The following is a 15,146-nucleotide window of genomic DNA, read 5'->3' as shown; positions in this document are numbered from 1 at the left end:
CACTCACCCCAGGAGGTGGAAGAATTCAGTTTTATCACCCAGCTGTCTGGCCTGACGGACCACCTGCCAGTAGCCATGCGACTGATGGTGTCTTCGGGGGAAGAGGAGGCATAGACCATCCGGAGCAGTAGGGCCTCTGCCAGCCCTTGGAGCCGCAGCCCATCCCTGGGCCGTGTCCCCTCCATTGAGCGCCCAGAGCTGGGGGGAGGTGGGCAGGGGCAGGGAGGGAGTCACAGTCAGTGCCCGGGAACCTGGAAGCTGCGCTGTTCTGCGCCTCTGGGCCTCACTGCGGACAGAGGAGTCCTGCCAGCCTGGGGAGCCCCCGGCTGCCTAACAGTGCCATTCTTTCACAACGAAATTTTCTACAAATCTACAGCACAACCAAGTTTGTAACCTGTGGGTTAGTATGAGGACCGGGTTCATGTATTCTCTCTATCTCTTCTTAAGCTTCGTCCAGGGTTCTTTATTTTTGTCTGCTGCCAATGTCGTCTCGCATGCCTGCACCCTCGCATGCACGCTGCCCGCATGCCACGTGCCATGCCATAGTCACAGACCCCTTGCTTGGGCCTCACCCAAGGCCAAACTCCAAACACAACCAGAACTAGCCAAAGAAGCACTTCCTGGGCAGGGCTGCTAGCTCTACCGCCTCCAGTGTGGGCCGGCTCCCGCAGGGCCCGAAGGCTACATCTCAGTCAGCCTAGGGCTCCTCCCAGGGTCTCCCATTCAAGGGCAATTACATTTTAAAAAGAAAAACAGAAAAATGTTTATCACAAAATCAACCCTCACTTCACAGGGTCTGTAAGCCACTCACCGAACTATGCTTTTCCCGAGAAAGGGTCCCTTCCCAGCCCAGGGAGAACAGGGTTGGGCGGGCTCCGATGCCCAGGGCCTCCTCTGGGAGCCTCCCATCTGGGCAGTGGAGCCATAAACGGAATCAAGAAGAGGGCATCCACTTTTTTACAGGAAGAAGGGACTCATGCATAAAGCGGGTGGGGGGGGTTCCTGATTTTGAAAATAATTGATTTGTAGCTTCTCTTCTATCAAAACCAACACATCTTTCTGCCAATCCTCTCTCCCCTCCGGACACCTCTCTGGTTCGGGACCAATCCCTCCTTGGGGACGTGCCCCACCCGCGTGCCAGCTGAGCTCAGGAACCCCTGCCTGCCCCTCTGGCCTTCCAGGCCCATCCTCAACAGCTACCCCAGCCAACATCAAGGCCACAAGGGGAACCCAGCCTGAGGCAGGAAGCCAGGATGCAGAGAGGAACCTGGCCCCTCACCACTGTGCGGGCTGGGGCAGCAAGGCCAACAGTCGCCGCTTTACCGGGGCAGGGCGTGGTACTGGCACCCAGGTTCGGCATGGCAGAGCTGGCCAACAGCCTGTGGTCCTTGATCTGCCTCCAGTTCCAAGAGGCCTACAGCCCCCGGCACTGCCTCTGCCCACCTGCCTTTAACAGACTCCAGGGCTGCTCCTGCCATGCAGCGAAGGCTTTGTCTGTTTCAAAGTTTGAGACTCAACTTGAGGGACTGTTTTTGACAATCCCCGCTGACCTTCCCTCCTTGTGGTGCCCTGATCCTGCACCCAGCCTGGCCCAGGGCCAGCTTTGCCTAGCGAGGCTGGAGGGAGCACCAGGACCTGCTGTCTGCTGTCAGCCCCTCCTGGTGCTGGTGCCCTGTTGCTGTGCCTTGTCATCCATTAAGCTGCAAGAGGGACCAAGAGAGGACCACGCAGCCAGCCAGACGCCTGGCCCTGTGCTGGGGCAGACAACGCTGCAGAGCCCAGGAAGCCTGGCCCTAGGACGTGTGTCCGTGGTGACACTGGCGTGTCTGAACCCACCTGGCCTGGAAGCACCATCTGTGCCCCGCCCCGAGCCCCACCCCCTCCAGTCCACAGCCAGGAAGGGGCTGCTGAGGGCGAACGTCCTGCGCGGTTCTCTGCCCAACCTGCTCCTCCAAGGGTCTGGCCTTCATGCTGTGGAGCCACCCCCACCCCGCTGTCCACTACCAGAAGCAGCTGGGACTCTGCTCACACAAGCAACTGGGCCGGCCCTGGACCGCTAGACCCCCTGAGCCGCATGCCAGCTGCCTGCACAGGGAGAGCAGCTGAGGCCCAGGCAGGGCCCCCACACCAGACCCCAGAATAGCTTTCCCACCCAGGCACCTCCCCTCCGGAGGGCAGCAGGTGTGGGAGTCAGGGCTGCACGCTCCTCCCTTCCCACCTCACAGGTGGCCTTAGGCAAGTCATTCTGTCATCACAAGGTCGCCTCTGCCTAGCCAGGTCCTGGCGACCAGAGCAGGGACGTGCGGCCCCCAGGCCCCCACACACCTCCCTCTGCGCCAAGGCCAGGACCACCAACCACACATTTCATCGTGGCTGCCTGTGGGCTCCCAGGGCTTGCATACAGGCCAGGCCTGTCTATTGATTTTTAAAAGTGAAACTGCTGGATCTCAGATTCTGTGACATCTAAGGCCGAGCAAGGGTGGGCACACAGGTCACCCAAAGCCCACACCAAGGCTCTGTGCCTGTCCTAGGCCCCAGTCAAGGAAGCATGAGGCGGGGGGATCCGCTGAGGAAGGAAATGTTCATTTTCATTTGTCCAAAACCACCTTAAGTATATTAATCTTGATGCTTTTTAACTATTGCTTTTTAACTTGCTGAGATTTAGAAATACTGTTATAAAAAAAACTTTTTTAGTTTCTGTATTTTTTTCTGTATTGTATCTTCATGGGACATTAGGGGTTTTCTATGGTAAGCACACCTATGGTTTTGGTAAAAACATTATCAAATATACATCCAGACGGTTCTTCCCTAGAAGAAAAGCAATCTTTACACCTGATAAAACATTTTGAAAAGAGAGGTGTTCTTTTTCCTTACTGGTGCTGAAAGGAAGGATGGATAATGAGGAGAAAATAAAACTGTGAGGCTCGAGGCTGTTCTCCACTTATTTCATGACTAGCTGGGGCCAGGCCTCAAGGGCACACCTGGGGGCAGGGGATGGACTTCCTACCTCCAACTGCGGGATGGGCACTACCCACGTCTGCTCTGAATGCAAGGACACCGGGACTCTGCTCAAACAGGCAGCTCGCCTGGCCTGGAACAAGCCTCACCTCCTGAGCAGCGAGCTGGAGGCCACTCAGTTCTTTCACTTGGTGTCTGCTGTTACCTCTGAGAGCTGAGACACAGCCAAAGGGCGTCATGTGGGAGAAGCCAGGCCACGGCACTTCAGGCCTCTCTGGCCCCCAGGTAAAGCAGGGCTGGACGGGGGCTGCTCCAAGCCATACTCCATCTGCAGGAAGGGCTTTCCAATCCGAGGGTGGTACAGGGGACAGGGCTGCCTCCCGGGTCCCCTTCCTGACAGCTGCTTTCCTGGGCCTGCGTCAGGAACTGCTCTGGGACAGCTGCCTGGTGTCCAGTCTCAGGTCCTGGCAAGCCACCAGCTGGTACAGCAGTGAGGCCAGACACCTATGGATGTGGCTTGAAGTTACCTGGCCGGTGAAAGGGCCAGAACCCAGGCCTCTCAGCCTGGGTCTTCAAGCCCCAGAGACCCAGCCACAACTCAGTGTCTCCACACTCCTAGCAGAAGCCAGAAGAGCAGGGACCAGGGGATCCCTGAGTGGGACAGGCAGGACAGGCTCCCACATGGGCACTGCTCACCGAGGGCGGCATGGACAACCTCACCCCGCAGCCCCACAAGCTTCCCCTGTTTCTACCCCCTCCCCAGTTAGGGAAAGATGTCTCTGCCTTCGAGCTTTCTCAGCACCTCAGAAGCACAAGCAGGGGGATCTCCTCAGCCCCTCCAGGGCTCCAAATTCAGTCATCCGCTCATGCTCCCTGCCACAGCTGGAGCCAGAGGCCAGCAGTGCAAACATGCAACACAGCAAGGCGTCTCCCGTCCCTGAGGCCGAGCAGCTCCCGGAAGGAAAGGAGCATCTTCAGCCTTCCCCTCAGAAAGCCCGGAGCCACTTTATTGCCCAGGAGCAGTCAGTTGGGTGTCTTCGAGCCTGAATTCCATGGCGATGTCGCCGGTGTCAGGGTGAAACTCCACCACATAGCTGACCGTCTGTGGGCTGCCCAGCGGTACCCTGGGATCTGGGGCAGGGCTGAAGAAGTAGACGGCCTGCTTGCAGTGGGGGTTCCAGCAGCAGCCCCCCTGTAGGAAGAAGAGCAGGAAGACAGTGAGGGCTCCCTGGCACCTGAGCCTCCTTCCTGGTCAGCCTCTAGCCCAGGCAGCTTGCAGCGAAGAGAAGCTGCACAGAGGCCAAATGATTCAGGACCACTAGGGGGTCATCACCTAGCCAGAAGAACTTGTGACAGAAACACTCAGAGCACGGGGGCAGAAAAGCCTCCCCAGAGGACGCCTCTCTCAGGGTCCACACCCATTCTGGGCCCAGCACGTGGGCACTACCTCGGGGTCCACAGGCTCCAGGAGACCAGTGCTGAGCATGCACTCCGGGGTCAGGTGGTACTCCATCCACAGCACTGCCGCATGGCTCTGCCCAGGCCTGCCAGAGAGAGGGGGGCCCAGAAGAAACGGTCACACAAGAAGCAGGGGGCATGGCCACAGCTCCTGTGCTTTCCAGAAACCTGTGGTCTTTCCTACTTCCTTCCCACCCTGCCAGGAGCTCCTAACACTGCACCTAACTAAACTCCCCTCAGAAAAACCCCAGCCAGTACAGCCACAGCCAAGCCCCGACCTGAGCCGCCCCAAGCCCTGAAGCCAGGCCACACATGCGGCAAGGCCAGCATGGCTGCAGGGTCCAGGGGGCTTGAGGCACAGCCTGGCACTGAAGGCTGGAAAGCCCCTCTGATACCATGGACAGCACCCTGGGAGTTTGGGCACCAGAGCAGGGCAGGGCAACCTATGCCTGGACCCAAGCAGCACTCGCTGACCCCAACCTGCTTCAGCTCCCAGGAGGGTTAAAGAAAATGGTACATCAGTGACTACAGGAACCAAACCCCCATCTTCCTGAGTCGTGATCCAACAAGGGAGCCTCAGCTGTACGGGGGCGAGTGGAGCCCTCCCTGGCTCCCCCCATACTGGCACACACAGGACCGTGGGGACCACCACATGCACAGGGGCGCTCTGAGAGAGAAGGGCAGGGTCGTGGGTGTCAGCATCTCCCAGGCCAGCTGCTCGCCAAGGGGACGGGAATTCCGAGGCCAAGCAGCAGCCCCTCCCTGCCCCGCCGGCCTTCCCTGCACCCACCTCCGGAGCTCCACAGTGCCCTCAGCACGCAGGCGTTGCAGAGGCACCAGCTGCTGGAAGTCAAAGGCCAGGATCTGCCAGGGTTCAGAGAGGCTGCGGCACGGGTACTCCCACAGCGGGTGGGGCTCTGCCTCCCTGCTCTCCCTGAAGTCCAGGGCACGCTGTGAACAGAAGTGGGCCTGGAGGCTGCAGAGACACGCAGCCGGCCAGAGAGACCTCCTCCTCGGCTTGGCTCCCACTGACTGCGGTCACAAGGGGCGTGTGTTCTCCCATAAAGATGCCGAGCACCCAGCAAACCGGTGGCTCCCCGTCTCTGCCACTACTCTCTCGGTGGCTCCATAGGCACCCCTCACTCTGAGCCTTGTTTTCCAGATTTTTAAGATGGGGTGGTGCCACCTGTCAAGCTGTTCTGAGGACCACATGTCTACATCAGTGGTGAGAACACCCAGCACCTAGAAACTTGGTGACCACCACAGCTGTGTGGCCCTGAGAGGTGGGCCCTAGGCCACGGGGAGGGATAAACACGTGACAGAACAGCCCTGGTACCTGGCGGCAGGCAGGTTGGAAGCACCTGCATCCAGGAGGGACGTAGAAAGCTGCCTGGAGGAAGGAAGCTGGCGGGCAAATGGGGGCGGGCAAATGGGAGCTGGCAGAAGCAGGGCCAGAGGGGCCTCAAGGACAGAGCTAAGCCAGGAGAGCAGGCCAGGGCACCCAGGCCAGCCAGGTCACTCTGCTGGGGTGTGTGGGGAGCTATCTGGGGCATTCCCGCAGTGGGGACGTGGCCAGACTCAGATCTACAAGTTCACGTGGGCTCAGACTAGGACGGCAGCAGTGAGGGGCAGCCTGGGTCGGAGGCTTGCTGGGAGCATGAAGACCAACAGCTGGGAGCATGAAGACCAACGGCAGGGAACAGGAGAATTCGCCAGGGATGATGCACCCAGGGCCCTGGGCCTGGCTGGTTGTGTGAAGCGGCACCAGGTCTAAGACAGGGCACTGGAAGGGCCAGGTTGAGGGTGGCGAAGGGCAGGTGAATTTGGAAATCATAAAAGCAAAAATACCTGGCACCCCCCAAAGGACACCCACTACTCTCAGCCATCTGTGTGAGCACACAAGAGACGGACACTGGCCCTGGACCAGAGTGGGAGAACCCTATCAGCAAGAGGGGACAGGGACAGCCAGGGCCAAGTCAAGAACAGGGGCCCAAGGGAGGCGTAGAGCACACAGATCCAGAGCACGTGGCGCTCGGCACAAACGAGATTTCTAGAAGCATGCAGCAGTCAGTGGTCTGCTGTGAGTGGCAGGTAAGATGCAAACTGAAAACATCCACTAGGTTTAATTTACTTAAAAAAATGTTCGGGGCCGGGTGCGGTAGCTCAGCCCCGTAATCCCAGCACTCTGGGAGGCCGAGGCGGGTGGATCACAAGGTCAGGAGTTGAAGACCAGCTTGGTCAAGATGGTGAAACCCCATCTCTACTAAAAATACAAAAATTAGCTGCACATGGTGGCATACACCTGTAATCCCAGCTACTCGGCAGGCTGAGGCAGAGAATTGCTTGAACCCGGGAGGCAGAGGTTGCAGTGAGCTGAGATCGTGCCACTGCACTCCAGTCTGGGGGACAGAGGGAGACTCTGTCTCAACAAAAAAAAAATGTTCACATAGGCAATCCATGTTCACTACAGGCAAATGTGAACAGAAAGGCGAGCAGAGGCAGAAAAGCCCCACCTCCCGATGCGCAGCTATTGCGGCGGGGCTGCTGCTCCCCGCTCCTCCAGTGTCCGTGAGATTTCTCTTTCTTTTTTTGAGACAGCGTCTCGCTCTGTCACCCAGCCTGGAGGCAGTGGTGGAATTGCAGCTCACTGCAGCCTCCACCTCCCAGGCTAAAGCCATCCTCCCACCTCATCCTCCTGAGTAGCTAGGAATACAGGTGTGCACTACCATGCCTGGCTAATTTTTTGTCATTTTTTGTCTTGCTACATTGCCCAGGCTGGTCTCAAACTTCCAGGCTCAAGCAACCCACCTGCCTCAGCCTCCCAGAGTGCTGGGATGACAAGCAGGAGCCACGTGCCCATGCTCCTCAGCCTGTCCGTCTCGGGTGATGGAACAGGACTCTCAGCTTCAGCCCTCATGAATCCAAGGACAGTCCATGGTTCTGGGGAACGCAGGCCCGGTTGCTACTGTTCAGGGCTCTGCCAATCCCTACCATGTAAATAACATGTGGGACACTTCTCACATACCCCTCCCTGGGAATGGAGCCTCCACCGTGAAAATGGCTGCCTAAGAAGGTTTCCAGACTGCCTCTGGAAAGGCTGCTCCAAGAGAAAACAAGCTGGGGTCACTGGCAGGGGCAGTTCCAACGACAGGACGTACAGGCCTAGTGGAGATTCTGACTCAGGGTGACAGCACAGAGCCAAGAACAGGCCTGGTACCAAACAATGCTCGTGGTGAACCACACAAAATGGCAGCACCTGACCCCACTGCCCACACCAGAATAGCCTGAGCTGCCCAAGCCAGGTCCCTGGCAAAGGACGGCACCACAGGAGAGGGTGGGTGGGACTACACAGTCCCTGCCTACCTTAATCATGTCGTCCATGATGTGCACATCAAAGCCTTCGCAGTCACCACAGGGGCTCCGGATCCGCCACAAGTCCTGTGAGGAAGGAGCAGCCCTGTCAGGACACAGGAAAGTGTGGCAGCAAGAACAAGAGACACAGCTTGCTGTTCCCTGCCCAAGTATGAAGGGGCTCGGAGAGACCAAAGATCCAGGATGGTTTCTGTAACAGACTCAGTCGGGCAGGAACCTGCAAGCTCTGGCGTGACACCCGAGTCCTCTCCGATGAGACAGCCAGAGCTACAAGGCTGGGGGCTGCACACTCCTGCCCAGGCCATGCTGAACACCATCTCTCTGGGAAGGAATATGTAAGCCAGCTCTCCCCCCAAGGATCATCTCCATTTCACGGTGATGCTGGGGAAAGAAAAAGGCCTGGCCAAGAGGAACCCAGAGGACACTCAGCCACGCGGCCCTCCCTCCCTTCCTCCTGGTATAACATGCATGAATGATGACATCCCCTCTTCGGCTGTGGAAATCTGGTAAACAGGTAACACAGGAGCAATGTCCAGAAATTAAGTGATGGAGCCACTAAGCTACTAAGAGAGAAACCACTCTCATCAAATGAGATTCACTCTCCATCCCAGGTTAAAGCTTTTCAAAATCCTTTTAATAAAAATGCCCTTCCCAGGACGGGCGCGGTGGCTCATGCCTATAATCCCAAACCTTGGGAGGCTGAGACGCGTTGATTGCCTGAGGTCAGGAGTTCAATACCAGCCTGGGCAACATAGTGAAACCCCGTCTCTACTAAAATACAAAAAATTAGCCAGGCATGGCGGCATGCACCTGTAGTCCCAGCTACTCAGGAGGCTGAGCCAGGAGAATTGCTAGAACCCAAGAGATGGAGGTTGGGGTGAGCCGAGATCGCTCCACTTCACTCCAGCCGGAGCAACAGAGTGAGACACTGTCTCTACATTAAAAAAAAAAAAAAAAAAAAAAAATCCTTCCAAAAATGACTTTGTGACTGTGGTTCTTTGATGAGAAAATTAAAAGGAAGCTTTTCCATTTTTTCTTGCATAAAGCATCTGACTCTTCCATCTCAAAATGCTCTGAACTGAAGCCTTGGCTCTTAATGAGAGCAGAGCAGACCGCACCGCATGGCTTCTGAAACGCTTAATTTATAATTTTTAATTATTCTGATAAGCCACAATTGTAAAATGACAACACTCAGCCATTTCCATTTCATACGTCACATTATTGCATTTTGAAAAAGGCAAGCATCTTCTATTCAACCCCACAGTGTGCTGACACAGAAAAGAAAAAACAAGCTCAAATCAAGGCCCGAGTTGCCCTACAGGCACCCAGGGTTCCTGCAAGAAAACAAGGTTCCCCTCCGGCTTCCTCTGCTTTTGTTTTCTGCAACACCCCCGGGTGACCTACCCTGAACTCCACAACCACAGCGTGCAGCGAGGCTGCCTGGGGCATCACCACAGCACCTGGCCCCAGGTGCTGGTCCACAGTGGTCCGAACATACCAGAAGTAGAGGTTGTGCCATGGCAGCAGGCTGGTGGTGAAGAACGGCTCACCCAGGAGGAGAGAGACCTGGTAAGCAGGGTGAGAAGCAGGGCCCAGGTATTAGGAGGGCTCAGCCCAGGAGAGTTCACAGGAACAGAGAAGCAACAGGCCACTCAGTCACTCAAGTAATTCCCTCCCTTCTCTCCCTCCCTCCCTCAGCCACTCACTCCCTCACTCCCTCCCTCACTTCCTCACTCCCTCCCTCAGCCACTCCCTCACTCCCTCCCTCCCTCAGCCACTCCCTCACTCCCTCCCTCACTCACTCCCTCCCTCCCTCAGCCACTCACTCACTCCCTCCCTCATTCACTCACTCCCTCCCTCAGCCACTCCCTCACTCATTCCCTCACTCCCTCAGCCACTCCCTCCCTCACTCCCTCAGCCACTCCCTCCCTCACTCACTCCCTCCCTCAGTCACTCACTCCCTCCCTCCCTCCCTCAGTCACTCACTCCCTCCCTCCCTCACTCACTCCCTTCCTCCCTCACTCCCTCCCTCACTCCCTCACTCACTCCCTTCCTCACTCACTCCCTCCCTCAGTCACTCACTCACTCCCTCCCTCCCTCCCTCAGCCACTCACTCCCTCACTCCCTCAGCCACTCACTCATTCACTCATTGTCACTCATTCACCCACTCACTCACTCACTCACTCAGTCACTCACTGATTCATTCACTCACTTAGTCACTCAGTCACTCATTCACTCAGTCACTCACTCATTCAGTCACTCGTTCAGTCACTCACTCATTCAGTCATTCAGTCACTCAGTCACTCATTCACTCACTCACTCATGGTCACTCACCCACTCACTCATTCATCCACTCAGTCACTCATTCATCCACTCAGTCACCCATTCACTCACTCACTCACTCACTCACTCACTCACTCATTCAGTCACTCACTCATTCACTTACCCCCTCCCTCAGTCAATAAGCAGGGTACCTGCCCTGGAGGCTGTAAAGATTACAACCAGATATGAGTCTGGTGCTCAGGAGGGCAGACTGGAACATGGAAGCAGACAAGGTGGAGCCAACCCCATGTGAAAGAAAGCAGCAAGGAAGCGGGGCATAGAGGAACTCCAGAAATAAAGTGCCAGAGGGGCTTCCAGAGTGGCATCCTGTCAACCCCCACTCAACGCTTTATCTCAGGACTTACTGGGGCTTGTCTCTGTCTCTGAGCACCACAAGAGCAGGGACTGGTGGCCCAGCATCTCAAGCAGTGGGCCAGTGCCACGCCCAGATGTTCCGTGAACATTTATGAGTAAATGAACAAATGCACGATGAAGAGCCTGAATGGCCGAGGCGAGGGGCAGCAGGGGCAAGAGCAAGTCTGGGAGACAGCAAGGCCCCCCAAGGCAAGAGCTGGATAGGAGCAGCCAGGTCTGGGTAAGGGGCTGGACTCATTCTGGAGGTGGTGGCAGGGGTGGGGGTGTCACTACAAGCTTTCATCAGGGGTTCAAAATCAGAAGGAATGTGATTTAGAAGATCCTGCTTAGGACTATGAAGAGTGGATAGGAACCTACTGGTGCTAGGAATGGCAGTGACCTAGGAGATTGCAGAAACAGTCCTGGCAAGAAACAGAGACTGCAGGATGAGAGGAGAGGAAGGAGTGGCAAAGGCTGTGGAGGCAGCCGACCCTGGGCAGGCCCAAGCAGACGGGCACCAAAGGGGGGCCAGTCAGAGATGATGGAGATGCAGTGGGAAATGCTGGGAGACAGAAAAGGAGGGAGGAGTGCTTCCACTCCCAGCATCAGGAACAAGACAGACAAGAATGCCTGCTCCCACCACTCCAATTCAATGCGACCCCAGTCTACCGGTGCCCCACAGAATGGCTTTCAGAATCCTATGTCCTCATCTATGAGGGAGAAAGGGCAACTTGAACATTTATAGCAGCATTACTCACAACAGCCCAAAAGTAGGAACCACCCAAATGTCCATCAGCTGATGAACAGATAAATAACATGGCCTGTCCACACAATGGAATCTTATTCAGTAAGAAAGAGAAATAAGGTATTGATTTAGGCTACATGGATGAACCATGAAAACATGAAGCCACATGAAAGAGGCTGGCCATGAAAAACCACACACTGTCTAATTTCATTCACACAAGATGCCCAGAGTGGACAAGCCTTGAGACAGAAAGGAGAACGGGTGCCCAGAGCAGGGGGACTGCGGACAAATGGGGAGTGGCTGCTGATGGGTAATGAGAGGATTCTTAAACTGATGTGGTGACAGCTACAGAACCTTATGAATATACAAAAATCACTGAGCAAATCTTATGGTATGTGAATTATATCTCAATAAAACTGTTACTTTTAAACTGGGCAAAAGGCTTAAATAGACATTTCACCAAGCAAGACATAAGCACACAAAAAGATGTTCACCGGCATCAGTCAATAGGCAAATACAAATTAAAACTATGCTAAGACATCACTACACTCCCACTAAATGGTTATGCTAAAAAAAAAGCCGAGGCCAAGTGCTGGTGAGAATCCCAGAACCTGGACCCTCAGACGTTACCGATAGAGACATAAAATGCACAGCCTCCTCGAACAACAGTTCAGCAGTTTCTTAAAAAGTTGACCGTAACTACCACATGACCCAGCAATCCACACCAAGGCATATGTGTAAGAGAACTGAGGACATATATACTCACTAAGACTGACGCGCACATGTTCACAGCAACCTTATTCAAAATGGCCAAAAAAACTGGACCCAATCCAAATGTCTCTAGGCGGGGGAATGGAATGCTATGCAGCACTGAAAAGAGTGAAATGGGTTAACCTCAAAGACGCTATGCTCAGTGAAAGGAGCCTAACTCCCAAGCTCACACACTGTATTACCTCACTTTTGAGAAACGCCAGGAGGAGACACACGCTGGAGACAGAAACGAGACCAGTGGCTGTCGGACCTGGGGAATGGGTGTGCTGACTATTAACAGGCTCCTGGGAATTTGGGAGGTAAATGTTCTCTTTTCATTTCTTTTCAATTTTTTTTTAGAGACAAGCTCTCACTGTCAGCCATGCTGTAGTGCTCTGGCACAAGCACAGCTCACTGCAGCCTCTAACTCCTGGGCTCAGGCGATCCTCCCACCTCACCCACACCAGCCTTCTGGGACTACAGGCACATGCTACCACACTCGGCTAATTGTTTTATTTTTACGGAGACGGGGTCTCCCTATGTTGCCCAGATTGGTTTTGAACTCCTGGGCCCAAACGATCCTCCCACCTTGGCTTTCCAAAGCTCTGAGATTATAGGCATGTGCCACCATGCCTGGCCTGGAAATGTTCTAAAATGAGACTGGTTATGGTTAACTCCATATATTTACTTTAAAAAATCACTGAACTGCGTACTTGAAATGCATTAATTTTGTGGTATGTCAATGATATCTCAATAAAGCTGTTATTTAAAAAAGGACTGGCAGGAAAGATGAACGATGACAGCTCCACTTTGGGTGAGTCCAGTTTGAAGGGCCTGTGTCAAGGAAAGGCTGGTAGCTGGACATAAGATTTGAATCCAAAATAGTAAAGAGTGAAAGCCGACTCTGATGGTCACTGACTCACTCATGGGAAAGAACCTGATTACCAGAGAGGATGCAGTCGGGGGAAGAGAGGGACATGGGGAGAGGGACACAGAGCAGCGCAAGGAAAGGATCAAGACTGACAAGGAGCAGCCAGGAAAAGGAGGGGAAAGCAGCCTCCCCAGCACAGGCTGAAGTCCCGGGTCACAAGGACAAGCGGCTGGAACAGATGAAGCCTGCAGGGAGACCACGGGAGTAAAAGGTTGCTGGCAGAAGCAGTTTCAGGGCCTGGAAGCCCAAGTGCAGCAGGAAGCTGTGGACGGGAAGTGAAGACAGGAGTGTGGTGAAGAGGAAAGGACACGCTCTGCTCCTAGGAACCCCAAGAGAGCTGCTGTGTCCTGACATGAAGGAGCAGAGATGAGGCTGAGCTAAGAGCAGCGCAGTCGAGTGCAGTGGCTCATGCCTGTAATTCCAGCACTTGGGAGGCGGAGGCTGACAGATCGCTTGAGCTCAGGAATTCAAGACCAAAAAATACAAAAATTAGCTGGGCGTAATGGCACATGCCTATAGTTCCAACTACTCAGGAGAGGTGGGAGGATCGCTTGAGGCTAGAAGTTCGAGGCTGCAGTTAGCTGAGATCACACCGCTGCACTCTAGCATGGGCGACAATGTGAAACACTGTTTAAAAAAAAAAGAGCAGTGCAACCATGTGCTCAATGGGCAGCTCCATGAAAGCCTCACCACACTCTTGATGGTGGGAGCTTCTAGGAGATAAGTTACAAGGAAAGCCCACAGTGAGACCCCAGGAACAAGGCATGGACTGGGCTACTGCAACATATGCTGTCCACCCTAACACAGCCCAACATGGCCAGGAGGCTCCCGCTACTCACCTTTCTACCCTTCAGGTCCTCATTTGTTAATAATTCTGGCCGTTTCTCTATGATGTTAATTTTATCTTCCAAGTGGTTAGCCTTGAAGATCTTAGAAAGAAAACCATAGAATTACTGTATTCATACTATTGTTTTTGTCAGGAAAAAAAAAATCTCTCAAAGTTGCACTCTCTGCTTTGAATTTTCTGGCCAAATCGTTCTGGAGCACCACTTTTAACTGCTTTGTGGAAATTCTCTCCTTGAGAGGCATCGTATAGACCATGGATGAGATCAGGAGCAGAATGGGTTAAAAGCATAAGAAATTTCTCCTGTGGGCACACACTAGGACTCAGTGTGGGCCTACGGTTCTGGTGAAAGGGGTTCCCCTTTGGATAGGAAATCAAACCAGTTACTGGCCAGGGAGAGAAATCCCATCTCCCATCAGGCTGTGAGCACTGACTCCCTGAGCACTGATGTCCCAGAAACACATTCTACATTCAGTTCTACCATGACAGAAATCTGTTTTCGTAGCTCTATGTGAAGTGAGGAGAAAAGCGTAAACTTCTTCAGACACAAAAAAACAAAGCAAGGCTGGGCGCAGTGACTCATGCCTATAATCCCAGAACTTTGAGGCCAAGGTGGATGGATCAACTGAGGTCAGGAGTTTCAGAGCAGCCTGGCCAACATGGTGAAATCCCATCTCTACTAAACATGTAAAAATTAACCAGGCGTGGTGGCGCATTCCTGTAACCCCAGCCACTCAGGAGGCTGAGACAGGAGAATCCCTTGAACCTGGGAGGTGGAGGTCACAGTGAGAGGAGATGGAGCCACTGCAGTCCAGTCAGCAACAGAGAGACACCGCAAACACTTGCCTCTATTTCAGTGACAGCCACCCCGCCAGGCCTCCAGCTGCTCTCCAGGCAGCAGCCAAGACGACACAGAGGCAGGGGCTTTCACACCATGCTGCCACTACTCCTCCGTTCGCCACTTCAAAGCCATCAACCCAGACTCAGAAGGCCAGCCCCACAGGTCCTCTTGCTATTTCAGCAACAATTCTCACTTACTTTTCTCATCAGCTTGTGAGAAGCTGCTGAGCTCTCAATTGTAAATACCTAAAGGGAACACCATGCTATTAGTTGTAAGATATTCATTTAACAAAGAAAAATTTAAAGATTAAAATCTGATAAAACCATCCCAAGGCAGAAGCAGCACCTGAACAACCCCCCCAGCACTCATAACCCTGGGCTTATTCCCCCCACTGCGCTCATGCCCACCCGGTGCTCATGCCCCCCTGCGCTTATTCCCGCGCTGCGCTCCTCCCCACCTCCCCGTTCATTCCCTCCGCCCCGCAATCATTCCTCCCCTCCCCCCCTTGCTCATTCCTCCCCTCCCCCCCTTGCTCATTCCTCCCCTCCCCCTGCACTCATTCACCCCCCAC

General features: G+C 54.4%; 2 protein-coding genes across 4 annotated transcripts in view; one reads left to right on the top strand and one right to left on the bottom strand.

Annotated features, from left to right (window-relative positions):
- Window positions 1–2,928, top strand: part of SMPD3 (sphingomyelin phosphodiesterase 3) — a 90,944-nt gene extending 88,016 nt beyond the window's left edge. For both annotated transcript variants that reach the window (XM_032283818.1, XM_032283819.1), the window contains one exon: window positions 13–2,928. In XM_032283818.1, the coding sequence (XP_032139709.1) occupies window positions 13–114 (102 nt within the window). In that variant the 3' untranslated portion in view covers window positions 115–2,928. The remainder of the gene's footprint in view (window positions 1–12) is intronic.
- A 229-nt stretch (window positions 2,929–3,157) lies between these two features.
- The window catches only part of PRMT7 (protein arginine methyltransferase 7), a 51,170-nt gene continuing 39,181 nt past the window's right edge, over window positions 3,158–15,146 (bottom strand). The window contains exons 12-19 of one of the 2 annotated variants that reach the window (XM_032283817.1): window positions 14,773–14,820; window positions 13,730–13,819; window positions 9,193–9,354; window positions 7,780–7,854; window positions 5,207–5,367; window positions 4,406–4,502; window positions 4,002–4,150; window positions 3,158–3,462 (exon numbers count right to left, since the gene is read on the bottom strand). In XM_032283817.1, the coding sequence (XP_032139708.1) occupies window positions 3,378–3,462; window positions 4,002–4,150; window positions 4,406–4,502; window positions 5,207–5,367; window positions 7,780–7,854; window positions 9,193–9,354; window positions 13,730–13,819; window positions 14,773–14,820 (867 nt within the window). In that variant the 3' untranslated portion in view covers window positions 3,158–3,377. Of the gene's footprint in view, window positions 3,463–3,938; window positions 4,151–4,405; window positions 4,503–5,206; window positions 5,368–7,779; window positions 7,855–9,192; window positions 9,355–13,729; window positions 13,820–14,772; window positions 14,821–15,146 lie in introns of those variants that run through there. The other variant, XM_032283816.1, reaches the window with a different exon arrangement.

The sequence above is a fragment of the Sapajus apella genome, unplaced genomic scaffold (assembly GCF_009761245.1).
Source record: "Sapajus apella isolate SASKATOON/1434 unplaced genomic scaffold, GSC_monkey_1.0 scaffold15, whole genome shotgun sequence".
NCBI lineage: Eukaryota > Metazoa > Chordata > Mammalia > Primates > Cebidae > Sapajus > Sapajus apella.
This window is presented reverse-complemented; position numbering and strand designations above follow the sequence as displayed.